This window comes from Branchiostoma lanceolatum, chromosome 1 (genome assembly GCF_035083965.1).
Source record: "Branchiostoma lanceolatum isolate klBraLanc5 chromosome 1, klBraLanc5.hap2, whole genome shotgun sequence".
NCBI lineage: Eukaryota > Metazoa > Chordata > Leptocardii > Amphioxiformes > Branchiostomatidae > Branchiostoma > Branchiostoma lanceolatum.
The window spans coordinates 9239599-9255122 of record NC_089722.1 but is presented as its reverse complement, the minus strand read 5'-3'; the positions used below and the strand labels follow the sequence as shown (position 1 = coordinate 9255122).

General features: G+C 44.4%; 2 protein-coding genes across 3 annotated transcripts; one reads left to right on the top strand and one right to left on the bottom strand.

Annotated features, from left to right (window-relative positions):
- Positions 1–1232: 1232 nt before the first annotated feature.
- LOC136432374 (organic cation transporter protein-like) lies at positions 1233–11931 on the top strand. 2 transcript variants are annotated; one of them, XM_066423613.1, is made up of 9 exons: positions 1249–2040; positions 5042–5145; positions 5608–5762; positions 7549–7717; positions 7977–8234; positions 8778–8992; positions 9656–9764; positions 10295–10504; positions 10747–11931. In XM_066423613.1, exons 1-9 carry the CDS (start codon positions 1597–1599, stop codon positions 10865–10867), a joined length of 1785 nt encoding a protein of 594 aa, XP_066279710.1. In that variant the 5' UTR covers positions 1249–1596; the 3' UTR covers positions 10868–11931. The 2 variants fall into 2 exon arrangements, with proteins under 2 accessions (XP_066279719.1, XP_066279710.1); XM_066423622.1 differs by lacking the exons at positions 9656–9764; positions 10747–11931 and having other exon boundaries at positions 1233–2040; positions 10295–10501.
- Positions 11545–15394, bottom strand: LOC136432404 (short-chain collagen C4-like). Its single transcript, XM_066423656.1, has 6 exons — positions 14971–15394; positions 14203–14281; positions 13473–13582; positions 13276–13336; positions 13002–13073; positions 11545–12846 (listed from the first exon to the last, which is right to left on the bottom strand). Exons 1-6 carry the CDS (start codon positions 15292–15294, stop codon positions 12365–12367), a joined length of 1128 nt encoding a protein of 375 aa, XP_066279753.1. The 5' UTR covers positions 15295–15394; the 3' UTR covers positions 11545–12364.
- Between the last annotated feature and the right edge of the window lie 130 nt (positions 15395–15524).

Here is a 15524-nt window from a genome sequence, read left to right as displayed (position 1 = left end):
AAACTTGTGGCCATGTTTGTACAAACTTTCGTGGCTTTTGGAACAACTTCTAAAGTTGAAGTTTGTCTTTAGCAAGTCCTAAATGGCCGCTAACTTCGTCGTTTATCCGGACTAACCAACATTTCCACTTCCCAGCAACGAACGGTTTGCCAACCCTGTTTGACCTCCGGGTCGGACTCATGCCTTGACTAAACTTGTGGCCATGTTTGTACAAACTTTCGTGGCTTTTTGATCAAATTCTTAAGTTGAAGTTTGTCCTTAGCAAGTCCTAAATGGCTGCTAACTTCGTCGTTTATCCGGACATACCAACATTTCCACTTCGTCAGCTACGAACGGGTTGCCAGTCCTGTTTGACCTCCGGGTTGGACTCATGCCTGTTCTAGGTACATGGGACCAGGGAAACGTCCGAAAAGCTTTAATATAACATCATTTTGAGCACCTGTTTTCTCAGAAACATTATGAAGAATCAAATTTGTCCTAATTTGACTGACTAAAATGTACATTGTATACAGTTTACCCAATGGTCTTGACGCTGAGCTTTATGTCGGGCGCCAAACAAAACATACCTTCAGATTAACAAATGGACTGTTGACCTTCGGAGAAAGCTTTATGATCGGATGAATTAAGTAGAGCTAAAATATTCAGATTTTTTAAAGGTTTGATCTGAGATTTTATATCAACTGATATAATTCATACAAATGAGAAACACTCGCGATACATCAGTCGAAAATGTTTACGGAATAGGATACGGAAAATAGACACATCAAAATTCTTGAGAAAAAAAGATGGCATAGGTAGAATTCGCGATCGGGTATCAAAGTATTCAAAGGTCCAAGATTCTGGTGAACTGATGACTGCTATCTATTTACACTTGCCCTCTCAACCATCCTGCCAGAATACTTTGTTTGCGTTTGCGTCCTTATGTCCACAATTCTGTGATACGCAGGCGGACAACCGACCTCACTCGCACGAGGTTACAATGTTGAGTATGCTCTTGTTACGATAACGTCAATCACCATCCATTGTCTCCTATTTTCTACCATGTACTTGCACATAATCTTTGGACATGAACTTTCAAATTGTACGTAGTAGGAGGAGACAGGGGTAGTGGATATCCATCATTCGTTGACGATTGGTAGCCTCCTTTGCAGGCTTTCTGGCCGGTGTTTATTTTCGAGGCCGTGGCTGTTCTCTCGAATCAGCTTTTATGTGACGCCTAGCGGTAGTCATGTTAACTGCAGCCGACCCACAACAGATGGCGGTAACAGTAATCAGGCGCAAATTCACGCTGACCGAACAAACATCGTAATCCAACTCATACACTCTAAAACCTGACGTATTCCTTTACCCTTCAGCTCTGTTCCCGCCACGCTGACGTACACAGAAGGCTTTTTCGAGCACTGTGACGCACTACTTTTTACCCGAACTACTATTGAGAGTCGCGGATAGATACCCTCAGGAGGACCCTGTTCTCGTGCGACGTGACGTGAACTGTCTCTGATCCAGATCGGCCTATATTCTATGAGTTTCTATCACTGTCTCAGTACATTTAGCAATAGCTCATGTCCGTCGTAGTTTTAGCTGACACCATCCAGGATGGGCTACGATGCGATTCTTCAATATCTTGGAGATTTTGGTCCATTTCAGCGACGAACAGCGTTGCTACTTCTCCTGGGAAACTTCCAGACAGGGATGCACATTGCCGTCATGACGTTCATCGGCGCCATCCCCGATCACCACTGCCGGGTGGCAGACACAGGTCTCTCGGCCTACAACACGACCTGGCCCGAGGCACTCAACTTTAGCATCCCGATGGAAGAGGTGGACGGAACGTGGAGGCTCAGCAGCTGTAGGAGATATAGCAGTGAAGTCATTTCTGGGAATTTTACTACAACGGGGTGCCCGGGGGACTCTCAACATGGCAACTTGACCAGCGCATGCTGTGAGAGTAGATGGGACTACAGAAATGGGAATACGACAGGCTGTACTGACGGATGGGCGTACGACAGGAGCCAGTATCACAGCAGTGTTGTTATGCAGGTAAGGCGAACGTTTTGTGTGAAACCTGGCCGATTCAGTTCCGTTATCTTCACAACCAAAATTACCAAGCGCCTCCGCATTTTGTTCGTTTGCCTGTCTACATTTTGTTGCAGAATACATCAATGCAACTGGGCAAAGTTAGACACTAACACTACCAACTAGACTTGGGGTTAAAATAGGATTTTGGGGGACCTATTAGAAAATGATTTTGGGGAAAATATTGAGAGGGCCTACGGACCTCCATTGTTCTCTCCTGGGCTGATTATGCACGTTTGGGGGAACCCCGTGTGTCTAATTACTAGTAATTTGCACATGGGTTTCACCCAAACTTGCATAATTTGCTTTGGGACAGAACTAAAGGTGAGTTTCCGTGAGTGACATTTTTACGTGAACTTAAAAGAAAATGAAATGAAGTAGATTCAGCAGCAAATTCACAAAATGTAACCAACGACAATTCACAGTCATTAACAGGGGTCCAGTGGTTTGGAATAGCTTGAATAAGACAGTAAAGTTGACAGTGTTCCTCTTTTTCTATATTCGTAAGAGCGATAAGAGTCACACTAAAGCTGATTTTATGGATAACCCTACTTTTTCCTAATATGGGTTGCGTTTTCTTGTTACTACTGGGAACTCCAAATTTAACTCATATTCATGCATGACTACCCAAATTATGGCAAAGTCTTTATTGTATTATGTTCTCACTGTATTGTTTTATTCATTTATTATCCATACTTATCTATAAGTTTCCGGCCTCTGTTATATCTCATTTATATTTCATTGTTATGTATCTATCATTTTTAAGTGCTAACAAATAAACAAGTAGATAGATTACATTGCAAAGTGATCCACGTATACTAGTATATGTAATTATTCAGTATATGAATATGTTTCTGCTTGTTTGTTTGTTTGTTAGTTGTGTTCTAGAGTGGTGAGAGTCGGTTTGATTTTGTAAAGTGTATGTTGTCGGACATAACGTAAATAGATTTTTTTAATTTGAATTATAGATACACTGTGCTGCAAAACAACCCACGTAATGATTTGAACTGGAAACACCATCCTGTTTGAATTATTTCATCGGCAATGAAAAAGGAATGATTCAGATTTTCGAGCAACATCACGGCAAGCGCTTGGTTTACAATCTCTGGTAGGCCACGTGCACAGCCCCGCCCGCGTTTTGATACCACCGGCTGCTGAACGACCAAACAAAATCCGATTGGTAGCTGACTTTTCTCTGAGCACTGGAAGGAGGTAAAAATAAGAGCAAGGACATTATACAATGCTCTTCATCTGACCTCAATGGACTTCAAATTTCTAGGATTTTATAAAAAAATACGTTCCTTTAATATCCCATTTTTAATACAGCGTAATCCAATGATATGTTCTATGTTTGAATATGTTTAGTAGAAATATGCTATAGGGGAAAATAACGCGTCCTTGACGCGGAGTGCACGCGTCATAGTTAGGACGTATTTGCGTAGCCTGGAGGTCAGCCTTGTTAAGTTGTTAGCTTTGGTCCGCCCTCTTAACGGCCGCCACTCAACTCAACTGACTTCAAGTTCAACCAAGGAGGTTTTATGTACTAGTACTTAGTATAAAACCTCCTTGCTTTAACCAAGCGCAACGCAGATACTGTTAACACATGCTGGTAGAACAACAGACCCTCTTGAATAAACAGCAGTTCAGGTTTCAAGGTGTTAATTGCTATCCTTGTTCACAATGGAAGGAATTACACTGTTTCTATTGTCACTATCAAGTTGAATGACAAAAGACATTCATGAGTCGTGTGGCGTAACGGCAGTGTGTTTCGCCCAGTGGTCCCGAGTTCGACTCTCTGCTCTGACGCCACCGAAGAGAACTTTACACGACTTTCTTCACACCACCCAGGTGTAAAAAATGGGTACCTGGCTTAAGTCGTAGAGGTACAAGGCGGTATTTGCATCATGGTGAGAATAGGGTCCACATATATATAACACTAATAAATGAATAAATAACGGGTTTTCTATAAGTAGCCCCCTTTGCAGGCCTTCGGGGCGGCGCCGGTGTTTATTTTTTGGTGAGGGGGGCGCTGGCGCGATTTTCAACTCATATGGGCCAGGTTCTTTTGCTGGAGAGCCGGCGGCATAAATGTTCTCTCCAGTAAAAGAACCTGGCCCCGATATGTTGAAAATCACGAATCAGCGCTCCCTCCAAAAGTAAACCATGGTGTCCCTCAGAAGACCTGCAAGAGCGTCACACATTGGGAGGCCATGATGGCCAGGGCTACCCATTTTGTTATTATCTATCGCGGCTGTTGCCATGACCTCAGCTTAGCAGCAGAGCTGAATAATGTTCATTACACAGGGCGCTGACGAGTGACGCTGAGGTGGGCGTTAACTTAACGTTTAAAGTCCTGAGAGTCCTTTGTGTTCACAATGTCCTGCGGGAGTCTGATCCATCTTAACTGTAGCAGGGATGAATGTTCTTCTGTGGAGGAGGATGACTTGACAGGTTCTAAGAATACACATGGCAAAAAAATTACTTGCACTGAAGTATTTTTGAGTGCTTTACACAAAGCTTATAAACGGGCAAGATAATTGCCGTCTGCTTGTATTGTCTTGACGATCCGCGTCACGTGACACATGGACAGCTAGCCACAGACTAATCTCCAAGCAGATATTAGGATGGAATATCAGTTGATTTAAGGGTCCACTCAGTCTCGTACACCGGACTACGCTAACTATGACTAGCTAAATTGATACATACAAGATCATTAAGAAACAGTGGACGTTACATTCACTCTTAGTTTCTGTTAAGTTTCGAGGACCCTCCGAGCATGAGACTGGTGATGAGTGAGGATTTATTTTTTCTTGCTCACGATTAAACTGGAGTCTCATTGGCTTTGGTCCGCTCCCAACGGTCCGACGGCTGCTCTGTGGAATAGCGACCGTTGGGGGCGGACCAAACCTAACAAGGCTGGACTCCAGGCTACCTCCTTCATGTCCTTTTTAACCCGCCCCTTCAGTACAACTTGGTGTGTGAGAGAGCCTGGTTACGAGAGTTGGCACAGTCCATTTTCATGGCGGGGGTGGCCACTGGAGGTTTTATCTTTGGAGTCCTATCCGACAGGTAAGTCAGTTACTTATTAGTAACTAAGTCTGTTTCTTTAAAATGTCGCATCTCCAGAAAAAGTCAATTGGACTGGAAAAGAATAAGATAACGCTTCACATGCAAATAAAAGAATTGTCGAACAAAGTGCAACAGCTATATGAGACCACCGGCACATTGTACACAGTGATTGCAATATCGAAAAAGAGAAAGCCTTGAAGTTACAAGGCACAAAAGATTTATCCGGCGTTGCACCGCGAGGTCAATCGTTTTAAATATTTAAGCTTAACTTTTCTTCAACCACATTTTCCCCTCTCTCTCAGTTGGGTTGACTTGCGTTCTTCACATGAAGTCTACTATAACATCAAGTTAGTGTGTCCAAAAGTAGCGACATGTAGTAGATGACTTAAAGCGGCATGACTTTTGAGGCTCAAGCTCAACGTTGAGACCAAGAATGGCACCTGTTTATGTTATTCCTTTCAGTTGCGGTCGTCACCGGACGTTACTGGTGTGCGTGCTGCTGCTGGTCACGTGCGGCACCGGTCTCGCCTTCACGTCCAACCTGGCAGCCTTCATCGCGCTGCGGTTCATTCTGGGAGCCGCACAGAACGGACTGCAGTTCACTACACTGGTCACAGGTACGCACAGAACGGACTTCAGTACACTACACTATAGTCACAGGTACGCATAGAACGGACTGCAGTGACTGGTCACAGGTATGCACAGAACGGACTGCAGTACACTACACTGGTCACAGGTACGCACTGAACGGACTTCAGTTCACTACACTAGTCACAGGTACGCACAGAACGGACTGCGGTTCACTACACTGGTCACAGGTACGCATAGAACGGACTGCGGTTCACTACACTGGTCACATGTACGCACAGAACGGACTGCGGTTCACTACACTGGTCACAGGTACGCACAGAACGGACTGCGGTTCACTACACTGGTCACAGGTACGCACAGAACGGACTGCGGTTCACTACACTGGTCACAGGTACGCATAGAACGGAATGCGGTTCACTACACTGGTCACATGTACGCACAGAACGGACTGCGGTTCACTACACTGGTCACAGGTATGCACAGAACGGACTGCAGTACACTACACTGGTCACAGGTACGCACTGAACGGACTTCAGTTCACTACACTAGTCACAGGTACGCACAGAACGGACTGCGGTTCACTACACTGGTCACAGGTACGCATAGAACGGACTGCGGTTCACTACACTGGTCACATGTACGCACAGAACGGACTGCGGTTCACTACACTGGTCACAGGTACGCACAGAACGGACTGCGGTTCACTACACTGGTCACAGGTACGCACAGAACGGACTGCGGTTCACTACACTGGTCACAGGTACGCATAGAACGGACTGCGGTTCACTACACTGGTCACAGGTACGCACAGAACGGACTGTGGTTCACTACACTGGTCACAGGTACGAATAGAACGGACTGCAGTGACTGGTCACAGGTATGCACAGAACGGACTGCAGTACACTACACTGGTCACAGGTACGCACAGAACGGACTTCAGTTCACTACACTAGTCACAGGTACGCACAGAACGGACTGCGGTTCACTACACTGGTCACAGGTACGCATAGAACGGACTGCGGTTCACTACACTGGTCACAGGTACGCACAGAACGGAATGCGGTTCACTACACTGGTCACAGGTACGCACAGAACGGACTGCAGTTCACTACACTGGTCACAGGTACAGATAGCCTAGAGACTGGGCATCGTTTTAGTATCAACTATGTAGGATCATATAGGGGAGATGTTTTTCTCTACCAGACCTCTTGAGTTGATACAGAGCAATGAACTAAAGTCACGATAAGATTGGGCTACAAATGTGTAGCTCATCGGCCGCCTAACTCCTCTCGTTGATTATTCAGCATATTTGGCCAATTCCTACCATTTGTTTCAGCAACCCACTGGAGTCTGAAATAGTCTAGAGTAGTATAAGTTGCACTAGTCGACTAATGGATGGACGGACTGTGATATTTGGTATGTGGGTAGGTGTTAACAAGACGAAAATCAATGTCGATTTTGCAAAAGGGTATTACTTTGATATTGCAGGAAAATGTTCCGTTTTGTGCATCTCATGCTCTGGGTATGCTTTGGTCTCGATATTTTGGTGGCAGCTTTTGATGTAAGGAAAAGTAATGTAGGTTTGGACCGACCCCCTTGCAGCTCACCCTGGAGCTGCAGGGCGTGTTTTGTTAAAACCTTTCATGGAGGATAACTGAACAAAGGAAATACGGATTTCCGTGATTGTATGTACATGTATGCAGGTAGCTTAGACAGAGATGTGCACATTGAAATTGTATTGATTGTATGGATGAATTTTCCTAATAAGCTTTATCAACTTTGAACCTGAAACGTTCTCTTGTTATATTTTAGGAATGGAGACAATAGGTACTTCGTGGCGAATGGCATTCGGGATCTGCTCAACCCTGTGTCCCTCAGTCGGCTACGCCCTTCTGGGAATTCTAGCTTACGTCATCAGAGACTGGTGGATCCTGCAGCTCGCAATAACTTCGCCAGGGGTGCTGTCCCTCATAGCTTGGTGGTAAGATCATATCGCTGTTGTGCAAGAATCAAAGATTTCGTATAGATATTTGAAAAAAGTCATAGGAAGTAGTCATCCTTTGGTACGTCACCTTTATTGAAACGTCCTCTGCAATAAGTTGTTATCCTACCTTTATCCGCTCACATGGTAATCATTTTAAAACCTTCGCAAACACCCACATTCTTACAATGTACCTCCTGTTGTTTCTCTCATGCTCAAAGTTTTTGTAAGTAAAATGTACTTGAAATCGTTTGCCTAGGTTTATACCAGAGTCCCCAAGGTGGCTTCTCCTGAACAACAAGGTAGAAGAGTGGAGAAAAACGATCCAGCGAATCGCCAAGTACAACGAAATAGAAGTGCCTGCGAAAATGTACGAGTATGTAGAGAGTAGTACCTCTGGTAGTGGCAGTGCCAATGCCAGTGGAACTCCTGGCGACTCTAAGAGGAACTACAACCTACTGGATCTTGTTCGAACGCCGAACATGAGGAGGATCACAGTTACGATTATCTTCGCAAGGTGAATTGATTTATTGATTTGATTGATTGATTGATTGATTAGTTAATTGGCAGGAAAATCGATGAATTGGTCAATCCACCGTTACAAAGACTTTCCTTTGTCAAGATAACAGGTGTATAAGTAAATGACTTGTAAACTTCAACCGAAAAATTTACTTAAGAGATAGATCATAACATATTCCTATTCATACTCGCTAAAACGGGCGTCTGTTGTCCTTTAATTGTAACTTAGCTTCAGGTCAATAACTGTAATCTGCTCGCCCTACTGCATTATGCTTAGGTCACATTTCCATACCGGGGCCCGGCCGGGTTGTTTACGTGAACGGAAATTAAACAATTCATATCAAGAATATAGTAACACGAATGGCGCTCATGAATCATTTTTGCAACTTTTTCAGTTGTCATTTATATCAAACTTTTCGTTCCCGCAAACTGCCCGGCCGGGCCCCGGTTTGGGAATTGTGACCTTAGCAGACACTAGTACCAGCTTGTGTCCCACCATACATGATAACGCTCAGGTCCATATTGTCTTCCTCCTTCACAGTTTTAACGCCCTCTGTGTTTACGTTGGTCTCCTGTTCGGGACGTCTCAGCTGGCCGGCAGCCATTACGTCAACTTCATTCTCGGCGCATGCGTCGAAACAGTCGCCATTTTGACGGCAGGGGTAACCATGCAAAGATGGGGCCGCAAACCGCCCACTGTTGCCTTCAGTCTACTTGCTGGCGTCTCCTGCTTGGCCACAGCAGCCATTCCAAACGGTAAGATTTCATTTCGAAATATCCTAGCTTTCTTGTCAGTGGCATTATCGATGATTACTCTAATGCAATTTCATACGAATGTCAAATTCTATTACTAACAGCAATTCTGCAAACCTATAGTGACGATCCAGAAATAGTAACGACCTGTTGCCCCTATTCAACTAGACGACAATTGCGCTGCGCTCTCGCTGCGACCTAAATCGGACTTGTCTAATCCTTGATTTAAAAATTGGAATATCAAGCAAAATGTTTAAGTATGGCTATAAAGACAAAACACAGAAAGCGTAAAAATATTCCTTTTTTTATCGATGAAATTGAGCGCTCTATTTAAGGTCGCATAGAGCGCACGTCGAGAACGCCGTCCTAACTGGTGGTAGAGGATCACTGGTTTAACCCTTAAGCTGCCAGATTTTTATTAAGTAAAAATAAAAACTTTTGACCCCTGACCTTCCTTACCGAAACCCGTGAAACAGCCGCCGGCCCTAACTCCCCTAACTTCCAGGCTTTGATCATGAACGCTACACGCACGCAAAGCTGTTTTCTTCTGGGGAATACCCTATCCCGGTTATAACTGGGTGCAGCACATAAGGCATGTTTCTGTATCCCTGATAAAACCGGGACTGGCAGCTTAAGGGTTTTGATACTCCGCCATTTCTATCGCAGACATTGGCCATGTGGCGACAGCACTAGCTACAGTGGGCAGGTTTGGCGCTAGCAGCACACTCGCCATCCTCGACATCTACTGTACAGAACTCTTCCCGACTGTAGTCAGGTGAGCAAACTCTTCACTAAAACAAATGCCTCCGCTCCTGAGGCGTCGCCAAAATAAGACGGGAACCCGTAGAAAGATCATGGTTGAATCAAACAGTCTGTGGCCTGTTCAGATCAATTTGTGTTTCCGATAAAGAATTTGTAAAGGTAGTAAGATGCCTTGGATGCATTATGTTTGTATGATGTATCTCTCTTTGGCACGTATTGTATGATCTGACCGATCAAAACATTGAAACATAGTTGCTGTTTTAATGTTTTTTTTTTCATCATAAGTTAAATCTACCGTATTACACTGCGGCAGCGATATTCACAGTGTGTGAATGCGACTGTGTCGTGGGAACATCGTAAAATATGCGCATATTCCCAACCGCGCATGAGTTCTCAGCTGTTTTGTCTGCAGCTGGGGATATTCGGTAGGCTACCGAAAATTAAAGGACGTCTTTCGCGTATAAATGTGAGGAAAATACGCGAATATGTCGATTATAAGTTGCAAATCTGAATTCTATAATACGTACCTTTATCAAACAACAGACACATGGGCGTCGGCACCACCATCATGGTCTCCCGAGTGGGCGGCATCGTGGCTCCGTTCCTTAGTCTCCTTGGTAACGTCTGGCGGCCCCTCCCTCTGATGACGCTGGGCGTGCTGTCCTGCGTCACCAGCATGGTCGTCACCGTGCTGCCCGAAACACACGACGTGCCGCTTCCCAACACTCTGGAGGACGGGGAAAACTTCGGGAGGTGAGCTTTACATAGTCCGGGGAGAGCTGACAAAAACGGGGCATATGATAATAAGGTCACAATCTTCCCCACCAACCTCTGCTTGAAGAGTAGGCTGAGACAGAATAAGTCACGGTATCGGAAATCTTAGAGAAACTAACATAAACTTAAAACAGTCTTTAAGTAGCTTGATTCCTATCACAGTAATTAATGTCTACATGCACTACATGTCTGTGACTTGCATGTTTTGTTTTGCTTTTCAGGAACTCGCCCCCCTCCCCCACACGTAAGTTCAACTGTGGTGCCAAGACTTTTGCTGACAGCAGGATCGTGTATGAGGAACGGTCGGGGGATCGGTTTGTGGAGCTGATTACAACTGTTTGAATATCGGACTTCCTCTGAGTTCCACAGTCATGATAAGTTATTGGTTAAGTTATAGTATAGGTTATATATAGAGAAAATGAATAAAGAGACTGTTTATTTTGCCGGCCGGACAAAAGCTAGTGCCGAAACAAATACCATAACGACAGTGCAATACACGAGGCAAACTACACAGCATTGCTGGAGTGAACACCACAATATGATAGAAATCATTTGTATAACACATGTATAGAACGATGAATAACTTAGATTATGATACTGTATAATTGTCTAAATCATTATCGTTGTATATAAGGTTACTACAAAATCTGTATAGGAAGGACAAGTTGAAGTTCACTAAAAAAGCAAAAAAGTTCAAAAATATTTTGAAAAGCAGTACTTAGTCTGTTGGACGCCATCAAATAGACTGGTATACAATGAAGTGATATATGTGTTAATGTTATGAGCTCTATGAGCTCATTTACGGCACCAGTTGTGCCTTTATGTTGTAGCTTGAAATATTTCATCATTTTAGAGAAAAAACATTGTCATTGTAGTTACCATCTCTTCAGCTTTGCGAAAAGACCTTCAGTTGATAAGAATAGAAGAATGGCCTTATGTGCTATAGTAACAGTCAATCTCCAAACATTTAAAAATATTCGTGTTAGGTGTAACATATAGAGAATGACAAACGTCTGATATTCACACACAATGCAGTTGTTTATTGTGAAGACCAAAGCAGAATGCTGTTGATGATTATGTCATCAACCACTGCACCTCCCAAGATACGACTTTACTTTAACAAGTAGATAATCATGATCATCTCGGCATGGAGGTACAAGTATGTCAAATCTGGCTACGACGTCGACAGACAAACTATACGGATATGCAGAGAGATACAAAAAATCGTCTTAGAGTAGCGTACTGGGCGTTTGCAGCCGTACCATACCTCAAGAACTTCTACATTAATTTTGTAATGTGATCACATTACTTTCATACCTGCGTAATTTCGAAGAATATGACAGTGATGACGTTGCAATAAGAATTGAAATATACTTCATCCCATCACGGATACTTTTATAAACTAATGATTGCTAGTCTGGTCAGCTTCGTTTAAGTTCCCTTCTGAAAAGATAAACAACTTTTCAAAGGATGACAACGATGAAGAACAAACGCACTACAAGACAAAAAATAAAACCACGCAACATTTGATAGTCCCCTTACAACTTGTAAACGCTGTCCTTAGCCAAGACCAGCCACAGACTTAGTTATCTACTCTCCAAAAAAAAACCACCTAACACAACCTAGCCACAGCAAAACAATATGCCTTTGACACAATGGAAATCTTGGAAACAGAAATATCATCAAAATGTGTAACAAAAAAACATCAAGTGTTGGTGTTAACAAAAGTGTATTGAAGCGTGCTTTGCTCAGGAAGTAGACTTCGATGGATGACATGAGCTGCGTGTTTCATTGTTAGGAACATTTTATAGATTACACAATGGATGTTCCACTAATGTTCTACTTTGTGCAGACGGCGCAGGTGAGCTCCCTCCCTTCCACGTAGCTGGGACACGGCAGGGACCCACAGCGGGCTTCCACGGGGTAGAACAGCGCCCCGTTATGGTCGGCGTGCCCGCCCGGTACGGCCTCAGGCTGTTCATCCACACAGACGTACTCTTTGGCACCAGCGTGGCTGTAGTGACCAGCCATGAGGTACCCATCGTATTCCTGTGTCCAGCCGGCGGGGCATATGTTACGGGCAGGGATCATTAACTTACTGGCGCGGGTTGGGACGTAGCAGACCGCACACGGGACGTTGTCATCGTGAAGGGAGGCGGAGCCGAACGGATAGTTTGTGTTCAACTGGTACTCAGCACCGTACATGAAAGCCTTCCACCCTTGGACTCCATCTTGGTACCTTCCCCACTGTGGGTCGTTCGGTAGACACTGGTAGTTGGTCCCGCCGCCTTGGTGAGTGTAATGTGTGCCTCCTGCCACACCTAAAATCAAACAAGATTTCTCCCAGACGTTTGAGTATACAGACATAGTCAGATGTTTTGCCAGTCTTATTACTGGAACATCTCTTGATTAGTTAGTTTCAATGTAACTTGCGCCGTGGTACAGCTAAGAAAATATGTCACCAAAAATATCTTACCCTCGTACACCAGCTCTGCTCCGCCGTTCTCAGCACAAGTCTTCCTCCCCCATCGGGTGTACACACTTCCTCCTGAAGAATTTGATAATGAAACAGAAGCGTTAATTCCAGTAACCGAACGATGATTATCTACTATCATATATATATCGGTATATATACATAAGCTGCGACGTCCATACTTGGATCGGATGCTAGGCAGGCAAAATGAAAAAGTTATACGAGAAGATCTCGTGGTGATATACATTTGATTGGCAACGATGAAACGTGTTGTCACCTTTTCCTGGTGCCCCGTCTCTTCCCGGTGGCCCTGCGTCCCCCTTGTCCCCAACTGGACCCTGTCACAGTAAAACATTTGAAATGTAAAACATTCCGAATTTCTCAATACCACAGACATAAACGTCCTTTTTCTGTTACCATATTCATGTTGATATTACAGAATTGTTAAGGTGAAACTGAGGAAAAGTTCCGTACCCGTAAGCCGCCAGGTCCGGCCGGCCCGGCCGAGCCTGGGACTCCGTCCCGTCCGTCCCGCCCGGCCACCCCGTCCCGTCCCGCGGGACCCGGCGGTCCCTGTGGGCAACCTGCGGGGTACAATGGGTTATAAGTTGTACACATTTCGTGTGACAGCAGACGGACTCTTTGATGTCTTTTGATTATCCCGAGGGCATATTGAAGACGACTTTTGGTCGCCGTTGTTCCACTTCGCCCATGTCGCCAGTTGATTTGTTGTATTTACCAATCATACACGGAGCATAATCTTCATTTTGCAAAATATGTACTTGTAGCAACCAAGTTCTTAAGATATCACCTGTAATACAAAATCCACTGCTAACGTTTTAGTCAGGTGTTTCACAAGTTCGACCGACCATGCACAATTTATCAAAAACCTTTTATTCATTCATAGTAAGTTATCATATGTATTGCTTATTCATTTCATCGTAATATACACTGATTGTAATATACAAGGCACACGATAGGTACATACAAGAGAAAGAGTTCCAGAAAGGAAACTTTCAGAAGTCTACTGAGAACAATGATATTGGTATGTGCAAGGAGATTTTAATCAGATTAAAACCTCCTTAGTAGGTGTAGTTCCGTTTAATTTCTTCCATTGCAAAACAGAACTGATACATAATTCAAAGCAAATTCAAAAATATAGCAGAACAATAAAAACGTAATAAACCCGTCATGCAACACTCACGCCCTCCCAGTGCCGGTCCGTCCCTCTTCACTCGCACGGAACCACGGTCCCCGTCGTCTGGCGTCATCAAACCGTCGGCCTGTTCAAAATGTGACAAACAAAAACACATCAGTTTCTTGACACTTGTTAAATTGACGAGTATGGCTAAAGGAATATACAGCTGTGTACATGATGCGTTGTGACAATATACTCTGGAGCATCACCATTCACAAAAGTTCACGTCTAGTGTTGGACACGGGACAAAAGCGTTACGCAATAGACATGTCGTGTAAAATACAAAGAGAGGAGTATAAAGTTACTAGGCTCCGCATCGAATGTGGCTAGTAATAACAGTAACAGTTGAGTGTATACATGCATTGATCAATCGACACAACCACCCGCTTTGGACTTACACACCAGTTAAATTTGATTTAAGATTAAGATCACCATATAGCTATTCAATGGACTTCCACTTTCAAGATGAAAATTGGACAAAATGAAGGTATGAATGGTCTGCTGATTACCTGTAACTATTACTACTAGCACCTATCCCACTCGTTATACAGGAGGATATCGTCGAGTTAAAAGAATTGCAAAAGTTGACCAAAATGCTACAGTAGTGGGTACCGGTTAAAATAGTGCAGATAACTGGTAGGGGGTACTGATCTTGTAACGACCTACTCACTATTCTCCAAGCAAAGGTTTCGGTCAAGTGTTTTTTTTTAGGGAGAGAAACGCTAAAAAAAATCCCGGACACTCCAAGCCCACTCGACCAAAACTCGTACTCACCTCAGACAGGTCCTCGCCGGTGAAGCCTTGGAGGTTCTCCAGAACAGCCAGACGTTCTCTGGCAGCGGTCAGCTCCCCCCTCACACCTGTCAGCTCCCCCCTCACACCTGTCAGCTCCTGCTGCATGTTCTCCACCGCCACCAGCCGCTCCCTCAGTCCGGTATTCTCCTGCTGCATGTTGTGCAGCACCACCACCCCCGTCAGCACGCTGATCCCGCACACCAGGGCGGCCAGGACGCCGACCAGCGGCCCGACCAACACGGGCAGACGGTCCCGACGGGTCGGTCCGCCGGACAGGAACGGGCTCTGCTTCTCCAAAGTCATGTTTTCTTACTTTTTAGGCTGTTGAAACTTTATCCACGATAAGGTATCAAGACTGCTAAATGTTTAAGTCGCTCTGAATGTGGGATACTTGCTACTGTGGACTGTCAAGGTCAAGGAACTAAACTATCGAGAAAAACAGCGCGGACCAAGTTCTGTTTTCAGGACCTCAACAAACCTTCGTACGTATGGTTCTTGATTCTCATTGGTTCTGTGTTCTTTACTTCCTGTAA